General features: G+C 46.7%; 1 protein-coding gene across 1 annotated transcript in view; it reads right to left on the minus strand.

Moving 5' to 3' along the window:
• The window catches only part of LOC142279532 (transmembrane emp24 domain-containing protein 11-like), a 34,571-nt gene extending 17,499 nt beyond the window's left edge, over positions 1-17,072 (minus strand). The window contains exons 1-3 of the mRNA XM_075332693.1: positions 16,940-17,072; positions 7,116-7,216; positions 6,738-6,863 (exon numbers count right to left, since the gene is read on the minus strand). Of these exons, the coding sequence (XP_075188808.1) occupies positions 6,738-6,863; positions 7,116-7,216; positions 16,940-17,072 (360 nt within the window). The remainder of the gene's footprint in view (positions 1-6,737; positions 6,864-7,115; positions 7,217-16,939) is intronic.
• Positions 17,073-17,390: the final 318 nt, after the last annotated feature.

Here is a 17,390-nt window from a genome sequence, read left to right on the forward strand (position 1 = left end):
ATCTGAATGTAGCTTACCAGAGGGGTGGTGGAGAATGGTCACAGGAGACAGGGGCAATGCCGCGGGCTGTGGGAGCTGTGCTCGCTGCGGGCGGTGAGGCAGGAGCCATCCTGAAAATGTCGGCAGTGTGGGCTTCAAATACTGTCAGCACGTGTGCAGATGGAGACCTCAACTCAAGATCTCATCTGTGCACACGTCGCCTTAGACTCATTGATCTTCCAGCAGCGGACTCAAGGAAAATGGTGCCTGTATGTGGCGCATCTGGAGCACCCCACGGGGCCTGAGGGGTTACTTTTCACCGGGCTGGTGAAGGGTCAGGGGGATGTCACTGGTGGCCTGTCCAGTTTCGTGATCCCGAGGTGTCCACAGAAAGGGGAGGGGATGGGGATGGATGAGGAGGATGGGATGATTTTGTTGCACAGCTTCTAGCTTCCCATTTGCAGAAGAAAGTTTACAGAGCAGATTATATGGGATAACAAGTTAACAAGTTCTTTACTTCTATCAGAACAGATGAGGTAAAATATGTATAGTCTGGGACACCCTCTGCACCGCCCACAACATTGCCTTACTCCACCACCACCCTTGTCTCTGTGACCCCACTCCATCAATGGTGCCGCCCCCCATTGTAGGACACCACCAGATTATAAGACAGACCCCATTTTTTTCCCTCTGAATTTGGGGTGCGTCTTATAATCCGGTTGTGTGTTATAAAACGAAAATCACGGTAATGTGTAGAGTATAAAATGATGACAATAATAATGTTTGTAGAAAATGTTGCCATCTAGTGGCCGGTTTATATAGTGCCTGTAGAAATAGATAACAGAAGTATAAGAAAGAGTTAACCTGTACTCACTCTGACACAAGATAACGGAGTCTCTGGTAAACCAAACGGTAGAATGGACGGGGCCCACAGCCGGCTGCGGTGTTCTCCCTGGATGGGTTGGTGGCGGCTGTCGTTCCCCTTGCACCGATGTTATGTTGTGAATGACTCCTGTGCCTGGACACTGGTAGTCCGCTCTCCGGCGTGTAAGTGTCGTAGGAGCCCGTTTGCCCGCAGACGCTGGCTTTTTGGATCTCTGGCCTTTGGCGGTGGCACTTATCCAGGATGGTTGGGTTGTTGCCGTCAATCGGGACTTGGTTGGAAATGAACCCCTGAGGTCCAGACCACAATCAGTAAATTTGACTATCAGGGCGGCTTCTAGTCTAGTCGGGGTCTGAGTACCCTGCCTGGTGCTTGGCTCCAATCGGCTCCCCGGTTCGATACTGACAGGCCACTGCCCGACCCCGACCGTACACCAACTCCTGCAGACACCCACCACCGTCTGCCGACCTTGCTGGAGGTGCCTGGGCTCTGACCCAGACACCTAAACAGTCCGTGGCAGGCCTGGTCCCAGGTCTGCCCTTGACCTTCCCTCCTCACTGACTCTCGACTGCTGACTGACTGACTGTCTGACTGCTGACTGTTGTGTTTTCCCGCCTCCAGGCCTGTGAACTCCTCGGTGGGCGGAGTCAATTGCCTGGCTCTGCCCCACCTGGTGTGGAAATCAGACCCTGGAGGGTGGCAACAAGGATTTTAGTGTGACTGTTGTCACCTATCCGGGGAAGGGGTGTGTGTGGTGTTGTGTCTGTGACTACCTGGCTAGTCCAGGGCGTCACATTCCCCCTTGATTTGATGCAGACCGTCCTCGGGCTGCCCGTCCATCACCGGTTTTATTTTCTGAAAAGATATAAACAGAAAAAACAAACAAACGGTATGCACACTACTTTTAACGTTGCAACTAATAAAAACATCAAGGGAACGGGTCCATGTCCTTCCGCTTTCCCACCCAAGCAACCTAGCCCTGATGCTGCCCCTAAGAAGTGGGCAGCACCCCTTTTCCCCAGTCCAGGAACGGGCCCAGGCTACCCAAGCGGGAACAGGTACGGTACTTCGCACCCGGCAGTCATTCAGAGGCCCCACGTAAAAGGGGACCCCTGACCCAGAGGAAGGTCACCGGTTCTGATGGTGACCGGACCCCAGCCAGCTCTGCTGCAGGTCCTTCCTCCAACCAGCCTCTCCGGAGACTGGCAGTAGCGGGAAGGGCAATTACAAACCCAAACATTATTGGGTGGCCTGCAAGTTCTTGGCCTTGTTCATGATTGCTCATGCAGTAATTAGGGGGTGTGAAACGGGGACAACATCAGTCCCAACAGGGACGGGTGCTTCAGTAGCCAGTTTCGCTACCATAAACATAGGTCTCAACAGGGACTTGCAGTGGGGTCCCAGGGGCTATTTACAACACTTGGCTCCGGTACAGCTTCCTCCTGCAGCTTTCCCACAGTCTACCACCGGACAGCACGAGCCCCCAATGCCACCTTCACTCACGGGCGACACTGTCCCACAGGACTCCATTTTCAGCTGCCGGCGGTGCGGGTACGACTGCTCCTCCGACCAGATTCTTTAACTTTGGGGGTTAACTGGAACATCAACAGGGTCCCAAAAGGGACTGACAGTAAGGTAGCCGGGAACTGCTACCGATTCAACTTTCCTCAGAATAAACGCGGGCATGCACATCCGCTCTCCTGCCCAGGAGCCAAGACCACTTGGGTGCCCACAGCGCTGGCTATGACCGGTCTTTCATACTACCGTGGGCCCCACCGATCAGTGGCTTGCTCCGGATCAGCCTGTGTGGAGGACGGGTCCAGCTGGAGTCCCTCCGTGCCGGCTATGACCGGCACCTTCGGTAAAGAGGGACCCCGCTGTGACGTGGCCTGCTTTGCCGCTTGGCAGCTGCGTCCCCGCCATGCTTTAGCCGAAGCCGGGTGTCTAGACTTCCCGGCGAGGGTCGCCTCCATTGCGGCCATGCTCTGGGCCGGATGGGATGTCGTCGGCGGTGCTGGAGCGATGGTGACGGTAAGGCCTGAGGGCCCAGTAACTGGGTCTTCCCCCGTAGGTGGTACGGGCTCCGCTGCCGCAGACTGGGGCAGCGGGTCAGTCGGGGCGTTGGCTGCGGACACGGGCGACGAGGGAGACGGTGTGGCGGACGGGAGCAGGCCGGGTCCCTCAGCCGCAGCAGCCGATCCCTGGGGGACATAGGGGCGTGGGTCACTGCTTACCCGCTCCTCCGAGATTATCTCCACTTCGCGTGCCTGGACAGCTGCAGCCAGGCCCTTCATCCCCGATGCCCACTTCGCCAGCATGAAGTGGACTTGGGTCCGGATCTTCCACCACATTCTGCCGCGTTGGTGTCCAGAAACGTGCTTCGGCAGAGTCCTGGCGTCCCTGCACTCCGCAGCGCTAGTTACATGCTGCCATTCTTCACCCGCCCCCCTTGGTCTTTTTGTAGCACTTCTCTCTTTGGGGGTGGGGCTTTACTTTCGCGCCTTCACTGCTCGGGGAAGACGACTCGAGCGGGAAACTTTCGCGCCCAAGATGGCGGATCTTCAGATTTTTCAGCAGGACGCCGCTGACGGGGACTACAAGGCGCACTTCCACAGGTAAGTGGACTGGCTCAATCCTGTTTGTGACGCCAGAAGAGTCGATGTGTACCGCCCCGCGGCCTCAGCTGCAGCCGCCGAGCCGCTCGGATCCGTGCTCGTGTACTGCGGGTGGTGGCTCGAGCCTCTCACGGACCTGGGGGTCACGTCGCTCTGAAGGGAGTAGTGGCAGTGCACGCAGGGGTTTGGGTGGTTGTTTGGTGGAATTGGTAAAGTTCGTGACGCCACTCACGGGTTGTGGTGATTGTATGGTGGACACCACCACTGCCGTTGACTAGACCTCCCGGGGACGGTGTTATGCAGCTCGGTGTTAACCCCTCCGTGGGCAGGGGGCGATGGTCCCAGGGGCCCGAGGAAAGGTGAGGCCCGGGGTGCAGGGCGCAGGGTGCAGCGCGGTGCGGGGCCTGACGGCACTGGTGTACTCACTCTGACACAAGATAATGGAGTCTCTGGTAAACCAAACGGTAGAATGGACGGGGCCCACAGCCGGCTGCGGTGTTCTCCCTGGATGGGTTGGTGGCGGATGTCGTTCCCCTTGCACCGATGTTATGTTGTGAATGACTCCTGTGCCTGGACACTGGTAGTCCGCTCCCCGGCGTGTAAGTGTCGTAGGAGCCCATTTGCCCACAGCCCTTTGGATCTCTTGCCTTTGGCGGGGGCACTTATCCAGGATGGTTGGGCTGTTGCCGTCAATCGGGACTTGGTTGGGAATGAACCCCTGAGGTCCAGACCGCAATCAGTAAATTTGACTATCAGGGCGGCTTCTAACCTAGTCGGGGTCTGAGTACCCTGCCTGGTGCTTGGCTCCAATCGGCTCCCCGGTTCGGTACTGGCGGGCCACCACCCGACCCCGGTCCTACGGTTCCACCGACCGTACACCCACTCCTGCAGACGGCCACCACCGTCTGCCGACCTTGCTGGAGGTGCCTGGGCTCTGACCCAGACACCTAAACAGTCCGTGGCAGGCCTGGTCCCAGGTCTGCCCTTGACCTTCCCTCCTCACTGACTCTCAACTGCTGACTGACTGACTGTCTGACTGTTGACTGTTGTGTTTTCCCGCCTCCAGGCCTGTGAACTCCTCGGTGGGAGGAGTCAACTGCCTGGCTCCGCCCCACCTGGTGTGGAAATCAGACCCCGGAGGGTAGCAACAAGGATTTTAGTGTGACTGTTGTCACCTATCCGGGGAAGGGTGTGTGTGGTGTTGTGTCTGTGACTACCTGGCTAGTCCAGGGCGTCACACCTCAACCACAGCTAAAGCCCCAGGCTATCCTTACAACTATGGCGATGCATAGGTTTAAATGGAAGCTGTAGACACAAAACAAAAGGGGACCTTTTTTAATTAAGACAAATTGTAAAGCTGCTTTATTTCTCATTTTAAATGCATTGTAATAAAACAATTAATTGCTACAAGAAGCTTAATACTTCATTATTCTCCTCTCCTTGATCTTAGAAATTAAAACTAACGTGTCATTCTTTATTAAGTCACTTTGGTTCGCAGCACTTGCATCTTTAATGGTCTCTAAATGGGTAAATATCTCCATAAGTGTTTGATACCCTGCAATCACCTTTTGTAATGTGTTACTTAGGAATCCTCCTCCATTGCTATGGACCTGAGCAAAGTACTTGTGCACTGTGCAAACTTGTTTTCCTATTCTTCATCTGTAAGCCTTTACTGGCTTTATTTCTTTGTAAGAAGGTACTAGGCCCGTGTGCCCCGCCCTGAAGACACTGATCGTCATTGTGTTATCATGTGAATTGTGTAAATGTATGCAATGTGTTTATGCATTGTGTTAATGTGGCCATCTAGTGGCCGGTTTAGATACTGCTTTCTAGTAAAGTGAATAGGCAGGGAACAGTTAATCTCTGTTAATATTCCTTTTTGTGCCCATCCTTGGTGTGCTATTCCTTTATACAGACTTCAATCTGGATAAATCATCAGCAGGGGTGGACATATCATTGTGGCCACAGGGGTGGACACACAGAGACCCAAGAGGTAAGAGGGTCCATTTCAACCTCCAAAGCCGGTGGAAATATGCTTTATACATTAGTGGACTGTAAAGGGTCCATATAGTGTTCTTGCACTGGTTACTTCTTCTGTCTGTGTCCGCCAGTGGTCATTAGTATCAGTTTGGCGGCAGTCTGACACCTGCACTGATCAGCTGTTTGCCGACGCACAAAGTTGCAAAGAGCTGATTGGTGCGGGGACAAAATGTTGGACCCCACTGATCTAATATTCTATGGAGAGCTCATCAACCAGGACAACTCCACTATGTAGCTCGTCAAGAATAGGGACTATTATAAAATAAAGAAATAAGCTTTACTTACCCTGTGAATTCTCACTGCTCCGGTGTCGCTGCTCCGGTAGTCCCTACAGATACCAAAAGTGATAATGTCCCACCCGATAATATCGCCAGCACTGCAGCCAATCACTGGCACTCACAGTCATGTTCTGTACATGTAAGAGCAAGGCCAAGATGCAGCAGACAGAGAAGGAAGACACAGCGGTGATGCAACAAGGTTTATTCATTTTACAAGCAGGAGGTTGGGAGGTGTGCCACCCCTGCAGCGGACCGAACCGCTGAGATCCGGGGGTGATTGCTCATGGCTCGAGGGTCTCTGGACCTGGGGGCTAGGGGCCACACTCAAATGGAAAAGGGGTATTTACAGGGGAGGTATAGTTCGTGACTTGTAATGGAATCCAGCTCACCCACACCTGACCTCACCGCACCTCAGACACGGATCCGGCCCTGCCCCGGCCGGCCGCAGCAATGAGAAATGAAGGAAAGCGATCCAGCTGAGTGACCAGGTGATTTATTCAGTGCAATACAGATTGGCATAGTCGTGGTTAACGCGTTTCTGGCTTAACGCCCTTAATCATAACACATGTTATCATGTTATCATGTCATCATCAAGATCTTGAGATCTTCGTAGTCAGAGTAGAGAAACGTGAAGAGCCAATACATAAGCCTTACCCTATTTCCGGTTAGACAAGGCAAAATGCTTAATTTTACATAAATTTTCTCTCCAGGACAGGAGACAAACTCTAGCGCAGCGCCACCTATTGGAAGTAGCGATCCTAAAAGTTAAATGTGGATTTTTAACAATCCTTTCAATATAACTTAGGATATATATGCCAGATCATATATACATATCGCTACTTAATTTTCTCCTTTTTCCCAATCAACAGAGTTGAAAAATTCCCATTTTTCATATGTTTATATTGCCAGTGACCAAAAGCACATGTATCACTTGATACTCACCAGTCTGCTTGAAGCAAATGCTATTTCATTCGTAGAGTTTGACTGTAGACAGATATAATGCATCCCAGAAGTATGCGTGGTGAACATAAATTTTGCATCTGGACCATATAATTTTGCTAGTAATACCTGTAAATTAATAAATGAATATACATTTAACAAATCATTCAAAACCTTTTTTATAAAAAAAAAAACAAAGCAAAAAAAAACAAACAGCGCCACTCCTGTCTATAGGTTGTGCCTGGCATTGCAGCAAGTATTTCGATGGGTATCAGCTACAGTACAATGCCAGACACACTTCAAGGTAAAGATGAGACAAAATTTTTTTTAGCTATTTCCAACAATAAAAAATATGATCACTAGGCATATTGAAACATTTACCTCTTCATTTGGAGCTTTGACAGTCACAACCATTCCTAGGCCAGGAGCAGAGGGGAGGAAATCATGTTGGCTCCTGTCCCACTTTTGAATTTTGTAGCGGCCTAAATAAAAAAAACAAAAGGGCTTGTTTTTGATCATTAGGTAGTTCAATTTTCTGTAAAAAAAAATGATGAAAAAACACTAAAAATGCAAAAATCCGATGACATCACTCACACAGGCAGGTGATGTCACTTAAAGGGACTGTCTGGTTTACAAAACATTGTTTCTGTTATCTTTTTAGAGAATTAAACATTCATAGAAGGGGTCAATTTATTAGCCAGAGATGGTATCTACAAAGAGTGTTTGTCGTTATGGAGGACTCCATGGTTTACTCAGATGTAATACCTTATTTTTCCTCTGGTGGCACTGTAGGTAGAATTAACACTTATTGATGGCTTTCATTACATATTACAAGATAATCTTGAAATAAAAAAGATTATAATAAGTGGACAACTCTTAGTGTGAAAAGTAAATTGAATGTTTGTGGTTTGTATGTGCACATAGTTGATCATTAAGTCTATGCTGACAAACACATACAAATGTACACAACCAACAAGCTTATCCATGAGAGACCTATCTTCCTGTCCCACTTTGAACGGGGGCTCGGGGCACCACTTTTAAATCCAGAACAGTGTGTGCAGGTGGACACCTGGATGGCAGATAATGCCTCTAGTATGTTTCCCAGCACCACCCTATCTTCCACACATTCCTGTCTCACTAACCAAGAGTCTGGACCACATAATCCTCACCTTGATCCTCCTTCCTCACAACATGGCGAATCCCAGGAGACAAGTGATCCCACAATCAGACACTCAGAGGAGCTCTTTACATTTCCATTTATTGATTCTGGGCTCTCACCATGTCTGTTTCAAAAGAGACATGAGGATATCGTGTGTAGTGATGCCCACATATTTGAGTAGCCATGGTCAGAAGAAGATGACGGTAGAGAATGGAAATTAGTGGCTCAAGAGGTAGATGACAAAGAGACACAGTTGCCAACAAGTGATGTTGTTAAGTCAACAAGTCAGGAGGACCAAAGTGTGAAAGAGGAAGACGAGGTGGTGGACGATGAAGTCACTGACCCAAACTGGGAAGGTGCCTTGCAGAGTGATGACAGCATCACAGAGGGGAAGGGACCTGCAGCACCACTACAGGCAAGATTATGCAGTGGGGTGGCCAGAGGCACAAGTCAGTAAGCTGTTTCCCATGGTACCCCCACGTGGCAAGTTCCCAGGCAAAGGTTTAGGTGTTCCCCAGTCTGGTGCAAAAGAGCAAACAAGGGTGGAAAATAAAAGAAAGGTCATTTGCAACATGTGCCATACTAATAATGAGCAGGGGCCTGACCATCACCAGCCTTACCATCACCAGCATCCTCAGGCTGTTGTCATCAAAACACCCACAAGGTGGGCGGAACACCAGGGTCCACAATAGTTTTCTGTGAGTAACACCACTTCCTCTTCCCCTGTGATATGTGCTTGCCAGTCCTTCATACAGTTCGCAGGCATGGATACCTACAGCCCTGCACCTGTCGTTGGACATTTGCAAGCAACATCAGCAACCAGGTACGATTATTTGTCCCAGTGCAGCATTCAACTGTTCCTACAACAGGGCTTGGAGCGCAAAATGAAATACCCAGCCACCCACCCACAGGCCCAAACACTAAACAGGCAATTTCCAGATGCTTGCCCTGGAAAACGTTGCCGTTTAGGCTTACAGACACTGAGCCTTTCCGCAACCTCATGGTGGTCCGTCCTTTGGTAATCCGTCCCCAGCTGCCACTATTTTTCCCAATGTGCCGTCCTGCCTTACATCAACATGTGTCCCATAACATCATCCATGCCCTGATAAACAAAATTACTAGGATGGTCCACTTAACCACCGACACATGGACAAAGGCTTGTGGCCAGGGACACTACGTTTCCCTGATGGCACTCTTGGTGACCCTTGTAGAGGCTGAAACTAAGTCGGACCCTGGGAGATCACACATGTTCCCAACACTGAGGATTGCAGACCCTAGTTCTATTAGGGTTTTCTTCACCTCCTATGCCAGTTCCTGCACCTCTTCCTCTCCCTTATCATCCATCTCCAAATTGTCATCTCTGAGCACGTCGTCCATATCAGTCACAAACTGCTGAAACTAATTTGTTTAGGTGACACACATCACATCACCATAGAGTTCTGGAAAACTATAACAGACCAGACAGATCTGTGGTTCTCGTTGCTGAACTTCCAACCAGGCTTGGTCGTGTGTGATACTTGCTGTAATCTGGTGGCTTCTGGATCTTGGCAAGCCCTCAAATATTCTATGACTGGTCCACGTACTCAACTTAGTGGTTTAGCGGTTTCTGAAAACTTACCCAAATTTGCTTGAACTACTTTTGAAGGTACGCCACATTTACGCCCCTTTTTTGCAAGTCAGATATAGCTGCCACTGGTCTGGCAGTGCTGCAGCAACCCTTGCAATTGCCAGCTCAAAGACTGGTGTGTGGCATGCCCACATGCTGCAACTCCACATTACAAATGTCAGCAAGGCTTTGTGAGCAGTAGAGGGCAGTAGTTGAATACTAGCTACAGCATGCCCATCGGTATTCCGGTCAGCCTACGCACATAAGAATTGGCGAGTGGGCATGAATCGCTGTCATTTGTGTAGTTCTACAAATCTTTGAGGAATCAACCAAGATGGTGAACGGTGATGACATCATCATCATTCATCATAATCAATGTAACCATCCAACTGCTGTATCTACTCAAACACTTGCTGCTCACAATTAAAGAGGAAGCTTTGCATGTGGACCAGGTGGAGATGTAGGAAGATAGTACACTTGGTGATACTACCCAACTCAACCTCATGTCATCTTCTAAGCATAGATTGGGTGATAATGAGGAGGAGGCAGTGGATGAGGAACACAAGGTGGTCACCTGAGCTACAGAGGGTATAACCCACACCAAATTCATCCCTTCTGCTCAGTGTGGATGGGCTGAAGAGGAGAGGGAGGAGGAAGAGGAGATGGAGAGTTGTCCTCCTGGTGGAGACAGAGAAGTCTTGCTTGTGAAAGTCTAGCACATGTGGCTGATTGTATGTCCTGCTGTGTTTATCGTGCGTTATATGCATTTTGGCCAACACTGATTACTGGCTGTTCACCCTTCTCGACCCATGCTACAAAGAGAACTTTGCATCTCTCCTTCCTGTGGCGGTGAGGACTACTAAAATGGTGCAATACCAGAAGGCCATAGTTGAACAATTAGTCCAAAAATTCCCATCTGTCAACGATCGTGGCAGAGGTAATGGTTCCTTGGGCACCAAGGGGGAGAGATGAGGGAGACCCACACCAAGTCCAACAGAGGCAGGGGAACACTATCAAAGGTCTGGGACAGTTTCATTAGACCCTCCCAGCTTCCAAGCCCTGGTGTGCAGGGTAGTCTGAGAAGGAAGGAAAAGTTTGGGAAGATGGTAAAGGATTGCCTAGGTGAACATACCAGCATTCCTCTATGCCATATAACTATTGGGCATCCAAGCTGGGCATGTGGTATGAACTGTCCCACTACGCCTTGGAGGGGCTGGCCGGCCTGACCTTTAGTGCTGCCAAAGACAGAATAGCTGATAGGTTCTTCCGTCTGTCAACTGAAAATGTTTATAGGCTGACTCTTATCAAAATGAACAGGGTCAGGATGACAGCAGTGAAACACAAAGACAATTCAAATATTACTTTTTTTCTGTTATATTCCCAAAAAAAACCTCCCCATCTGAAAAACGGTATAAGGTTCATATTTTCTTCTTTTTCTTTTCATCCTTCTCCCTCACCACCATATCAACAGGGTTATCATGTGGCCCTCGCTTTTCATTTTTACAGGGTATGTATGATGCTTTCTTCATAATGTTTTCAGAATGTGTATGAGACCTACCTCTACAATTATTTACATATATAGATGTAGGGGGGATGATTGGGGGGTTTTTAGGCCCTCCTCTACATGTCTTCCAGGGTGTATTGCAGTCCCTCCTTCTAATTTTTGGCAGCCCTTAAACTTAGTGCATAGGCTTTATAAGTCTAGGTGTCCCACAACTCAACAATTTTAAGGAAATATGTATGAGGCCCTCCTTTATGTTTAATGCAGGGTGTATCGGAGCCCCTCCTCCTTCTAAGTTTTACCAGTTCTTGCATTGTCGGCATACACTTTGTAAGTTTCAGAGGCCCTTCTGCATAAGAAACAGGATGTGTTTGACCATGTCACATGCCACTTGAATAAGAGCCCACCATCTAATTGTATATATATATATATATATATAAAATACAGACCAAACGTTTGGACACACCTTCTCATTCAAAGAGTTTTCATTATTTTCAGGATTCTGAAAATTGTAGATTCACATTGAAGGCATCAAAACTATGAATTAAAACATGTGGAATGAAATACTTAAAGTGTGAAACAACTGAAAATATGTCTTATATTCTAGGTTCTTCAAAGTAGCCACCTTTTGCTTTCATTACTACTGTGCACACTCTTGGCATTCTCTTGATGAGCTTCAAGAGGTAGTCACGGGAAATAGTTTTCCGACAGTCTTGAAGGAGTTCCCAGAGATACTTAGCACTTGTTGGCCCTTTTGCCTTCAGTCTGCAGTCCAGCTCACCCCAAACCATCTCGATTGGGTTCAGGTCTGGTGACTGTGGAGGCCAGGCCATCTGGCGTAGCACCACATCAATCTCCTTCTTAGTCAAATAGCCCTTACATAGCCTGGAGGTGTGTTTGGGGTCGTTGTCCTGTTGAAAAATAAATGATGGTCCAACTAAACGCAAACCGGATGGAAAAGCCCGCCACTGCAAGATGCTGTGGTAGCGATGCTGGTTCTGTATGCCTTCAATTTTGAATAAATCCCCAACAGTGTTACCAGCAAAGCACCCCCACACCATCACACCTCCTCCTCCATGCTTCATTGTGGGAACCAGCCATGTAGAATCCATCCGTTCACCTTTTCTACAAAGACACGGTGGTTGGATCCAAAGATCTCAAATTTGGACTCATCAGACCAAAGCACAGATTTCCACTGGTCTATTGTCCATTCCTTGTGTTCTTTATCCCAAACAAGTCTCTTTTGCTTGTTGCCTGTCCTTAGCAGTGGTTTCCTAGCAGCTATTTTACCATGAAGGCCTGCTGCACAAAGTCTCCTCTTAACAGTTGTTCTAGAGATGAGAAGTTGTGTCCAAACTTTTGGTCTGCACTGCGAAAGTATTCGGACCCCTTGAATTTTTCAACCTTTTCCCACATTTCAGGCTTCAAACATAAAGATAAAAATGTTAATGTTATGGTGAAGAATCAACAACAAGTGGGACACAATTGTGAAGTTGAATGAAATTTATTGCTTATTTTAAACTTTTGTAAAAAATAAATAACTGAAAATTGGGGCGTGCAATATTATTCATCCCCTTTACTTTCAGTGCAGCAAACTCACTCTACAAGTTCATTGACGATCTCTGAATCATCCAATGTTGTCCTAAATGACGATGATGATAAATATAAGCCACTTGTGTATAATCAAGTCTCCGTCTAGATGTACCTGCTCTGTGATAGTCTCAGTATTCTGTTTAAAGCACAGAGAGCATCATGAAGACCAAGGAACACAACAGGCAGGTCCGTGACACTGTTGTGGAGAAGTTTAAAGCTGGATTTGGTTACAAAAGATTTCCAAAACTTGCATCCAAGGAGCACTGTGCAAGCGACCATATTGAAATGGAAGGAGTATCATACCACTGCAATCTACCAAGACCCGGCCATCCCTCAAAAATTACATCTCAAACCAGGTGAAGACTGATGAGAGATGCAGCCGAGAGGCCCATGATCACTCTGGATGAACTGCAGAGATCTACAGCTGAGGTGGGAGAGACTGTCCATAGGACAACAATCAGTCGCACACTGCACAAATCTGGCCTTTATGGAAGAGTGGCAAAGAGAAAGGCATTTCTCAAAGATATCCATAAAAAGTGCTATTTAAAGTTTGCCACAACCCACCTGGGAGACACCAAACATGTGGAAGAAGGTGCTCTGGTCAGATGAAACCAAACTCGAACTATTTGGGCACAATGCCAAACCTTATGTTTGGCGTAAAAGCAACACAGCTCATAACTCTGAACACACCATCCCCACTGTCAAACATGGTGGTGGCAACATCATGGTTTGTGCCTGCTTTGCTTCAGCAGGGACAGGGAAGATGGTTAAAATTGAAAGGAAGATGGATGGAGCCAAATACAGGACCAGTCTTGAAGAAAACCTGTTGGAGTCTGCAAAAGACCTGAGACTGGGACGAAGATTTGTCTTTCAACAAGACAATGATCCCAAAGATAAAGCAAAATCTACAATGGAATGGTTCACAAATAAACGTATCCAGGTGTTAGAATGGTCAAGTCACAGTCCAGACCTGAATCCAATCGAGAATCTGTGGAAAGAGCTGAAAACTGCTGTTCACAAACGCTCTCCATCCAACCTCACTCAGCTCCAGTTGTTTACAAAGGAAGAATGGGCAAAAATTTCAGTCTCTCGATGTGCAAAACTGATAGACACATACCCCAAGCGACTGCGGCTGTAATCGCAGCAAAAGGGGGCGCTACAAAGTATTAACTTAAAGGGGATGAATAATATTGCACGCCCCAATTTTCAGTTATTCATTTTTTATAAAAGTTTAAAATAAGCAATAAATTTCATTCAACTTCACAATTTGTGAGAAAAGGTTGAAAAATTCAAGGGGGCCAACTACTTTCGCAAGGCACTGTATACACTGTATATATATATATATATATATATATATATATATATATATATATATATATATATATACTGCACAATCCCTTACCTCTGTTATTATAAGCCAATAGAGCAGAGAGAATTAGTTGTGTCCATTTGGAGAGAATGATGTTGTTATTCAAAATAGATTTGTATTGCAAGATAATATAAGCCCCCCCACTCCCATTCCTCCCCTTAGCTTTGATAAGGTCTCTACATATTTTGATCAAAGTGCCAAATGAATATAACTTAAAATGCTTTTTTTTTGCAAGATGCGTATTCATAACTAGAATCCCTTGTGAAATAAAGTCTGTAGGCATACTCTGAAAGGGAAAAAGGAAAAGAAGAGAAAGGGGGGAAGGGAAAAGGAAAAAGGGAGAGAAAATAAAAATATTCCTGCAAGATGTGTATTTATAATTTGAATCTCCTGTGAAGTGAAGTCTGCACGCATGCACACTAGTATTTTGTGATCTTCTGGAGACTAAAGGCCCCGTTACACGCAACGACATCGCTAACGAGATATCGTTGGGGTCACCGAATTTGTGACGCACATCCAGCATCGTTAGCGATATCGCCGCGTGTGACACCTACGAGCGACCGATAATGATCCGAAAAGCGGCACATATCATTGATTGTTGACACGTCGTTCCTTTCCCAAATATCGTTGCTTGTTTGGTACGCAGGTTGTTCGTCGTTCCTGAGGCAGCACACATCGCTATGTGTGACACCCCGGGAACAACGGACAACAGCGTTCCTGCGTCATCCGGCAACGAGGTGGGAGTGACATTAATGCGGCTGTTCTCCGCCCCTCCACTTCTATTGGTGGCCCGCTGTGTGACGTCGCTGTGATGACGCACGAACCGCCCCCTTAAAAAAAGAGTTTGATCGCCGGCCACAGTGACGTTGTTAGGAAGGTAAGTATGTGTGATGCGTCCTAGCGATATTGTGCACCACGGGTAGCGATTTGCCCGTGACGCATGAACGACGGGGGCGGGTGCTATCGCTAGCGCTATCGCTCCGTGTAAAGCAGCCTTAAGTACAGTGACATGCTCATAATACTCTGGGACTCTAGTGGGTAGGAATATACTAAAACTTTGTGTGCATGCTGAGTTTTTTGTTGCAGATTTGGTGCAGTTTGTGGCCCGTATGCCAGCAAAGTCAATGATAATTCTGAAGTGTTGTGCACAGATTGCTTCTTTTTTCATCGCAGTTTTGGATATAGAAAAAAGAAGAGCAATTGTTGTTGTTTTTTTAAGGCTATGTGCACATGTTGCTTATTCGGTGCAGAAATTTTCTGCATTAAATCTGCACCTACTGGCAGAAGAACGCACCAAAAAAATGCATCCGTTTTTGGTGCGTTTTTTTTCCGTGCTTTTTTTTTTAGTTACATCAATGGCTAGAAGGGCTAAAATTGCATGAAAAACGCCCCAACAATTGACATGCAGCAGATTTTTTTTCTGCATCAAAATCTGCATCGGATCAGCAAAAACATTTGTACAGAACTTCAGAAACTTCTCTTTGCTGGCTTCAGAGGCATGCAGATTTTGAAAGAAAAAAAAAAAAAGTCAAAAACCGCAGCATGTGCACACAGCCTTAGCCCTTCAGTCAATGATTTCACTAAAATAACGCATGGCACAAAAGCTTACCAAAAATGCATGCAACAAATAAAACTCATGAGGGCAGATCGAAGTATTGTGTTGCGCCTCGCAGGACCTCAATGCCAGCCTGTGTGGATGACGTAGTCATACACCCAAGCTTCAGAAGAAGGAAGACAAAGTTGGCCGGAAGAGGAGGTGCTGGTTCCGGAGAACAGAGACACCCATTTGACTAGTCTGCACCTCACCGCCCCTTAGGTGAGTATTATAGTCTTTTTTATGTTCTACACAGCGACCTGGGCTGTTATATACAGCATGTTAGAATGCTGTATATAAGAGCCAACTGGTGGTGGCCGCAGCTTATAGTCTCCAAATCTGGTGACATGTTCCCTTTAAGGCCACATGAACATGTTGAGTATTTGGAGAGTTTTTTACCTCAGTATTTGTAAGGCCACGTGCACACGCCCAGTATTTGGTGAGTTTTTTACCTCAGTATTTGTAAGAGAAAACCAGGAGTGAAACAATCAGAGGAAAAATATAATAGAAACACGGGCACCACTTCTGTGTTTATCACCCACACCTGGTTTTGGCTCCAAATACTGAGGTAAAAAACTCACCAAATACTCAGTGAGTGCACATGGCCTAATACTCTGACAACATTATTCCCAGCAGCAATCTTGAAGTCAGAGATGTGTCCAGGGATCTTCCCCATGCTGTCTCCATTCCATTTGAGCGCTGTTTCCATCGGTTTCAACGATGTTCCTGTCTGATCAGCCCTCCTAGGTGGGTCTTCCGGAAAAATATTTGAGTTTCCCATTAACTTGACATTGACCCATTATACTCGTGAATTGAATCAACACCATTCAAGTGTCCGAACTGCTCCATTCGAGTACCGAGCACTCAGGCATTTTAGTGCTCATTCATCACTACTTGTTTGTAATTATTGTGCAAATTTTCCAAAATTTTACCAAAATTTGACTTTTTGAACCAAAAAAGTTAAAGAAAAGGTCAAGGTGACATAAATTTGGGCTCTGTGGTCATTTAAAACAAGACATTTCATAGCAAAAAAAATTAAGAGCCATCTACACAACCTAAGTAAACTGACTACTGTATTTTCTATGACTTGCTCAAGGGTTGACCTTGACCATCGGACCACAAGGGATTGCTCTCTAGCATGTTGACGATCATGGAGTAAGTTTACTCCGATTATCATGGATCATTAAGCCCAGTAGACCTGAAATCCACCCACGTTTTGCCTGACGTTGACACCAACACTGGCACTTGGTGAAATATGATTTATAAACTTATAGCTCCACCCACATACTATAATAAATACTATATAAACATTGTTATCAAGGATATCATACAAATCCAATGTAAAGAATAATAATCACATGGTAGTGAAGAATATCACCCTACCTGTGACCAACATGTCGGACGGGAGGTCTTCTATGACACATTTTTCCTCTCTTTCAAAAGAATGATAGTACATGGAATGTACCACCGACCATAACAAGAAAATGACCACTAGTCGCATCGCCATGAGGTCCATGTTTCACGATGATGTGGATGTAATGAGTGGACACGTGGTGGTAGTAGTGGAAGTGGAGGTCGTGTTCTACCATGAGTAGCCCTCAGATATTGATTCTCAAGGGAAAACCCATCTGTTTCTTACACATGTTAATGATTAATCTGATTCCAGAATAAAAAAGGGAGACGAATGGAGACTGAAGTTGTGTTCTGAGGATTGTGATGATAATATTTTTATGTAGAACTATCTATAATAATGGAATTACTGTGGATTAAACGAATTTAATCAAAACAATGGCTGAACATGTCAAGGAAATTAATTAATTTTCTTCAGCGTTTT

Source organism: Anomaloglossus baeobatrachus, chromosome 1 (genome assembly GCF_048569485.1).
Source record: "Anomaloglossus baeobatrachus isolate aAnoBae1 chromosome 1, aAnoBae1.hap1, whole genome shotgun sequence".
NCBI lineage: Eukaryota > Metazoa > Chordata > Amphibia > Anura > Aromobatidae > Anomaloglossus > Anomaloglossus baeobatrachus.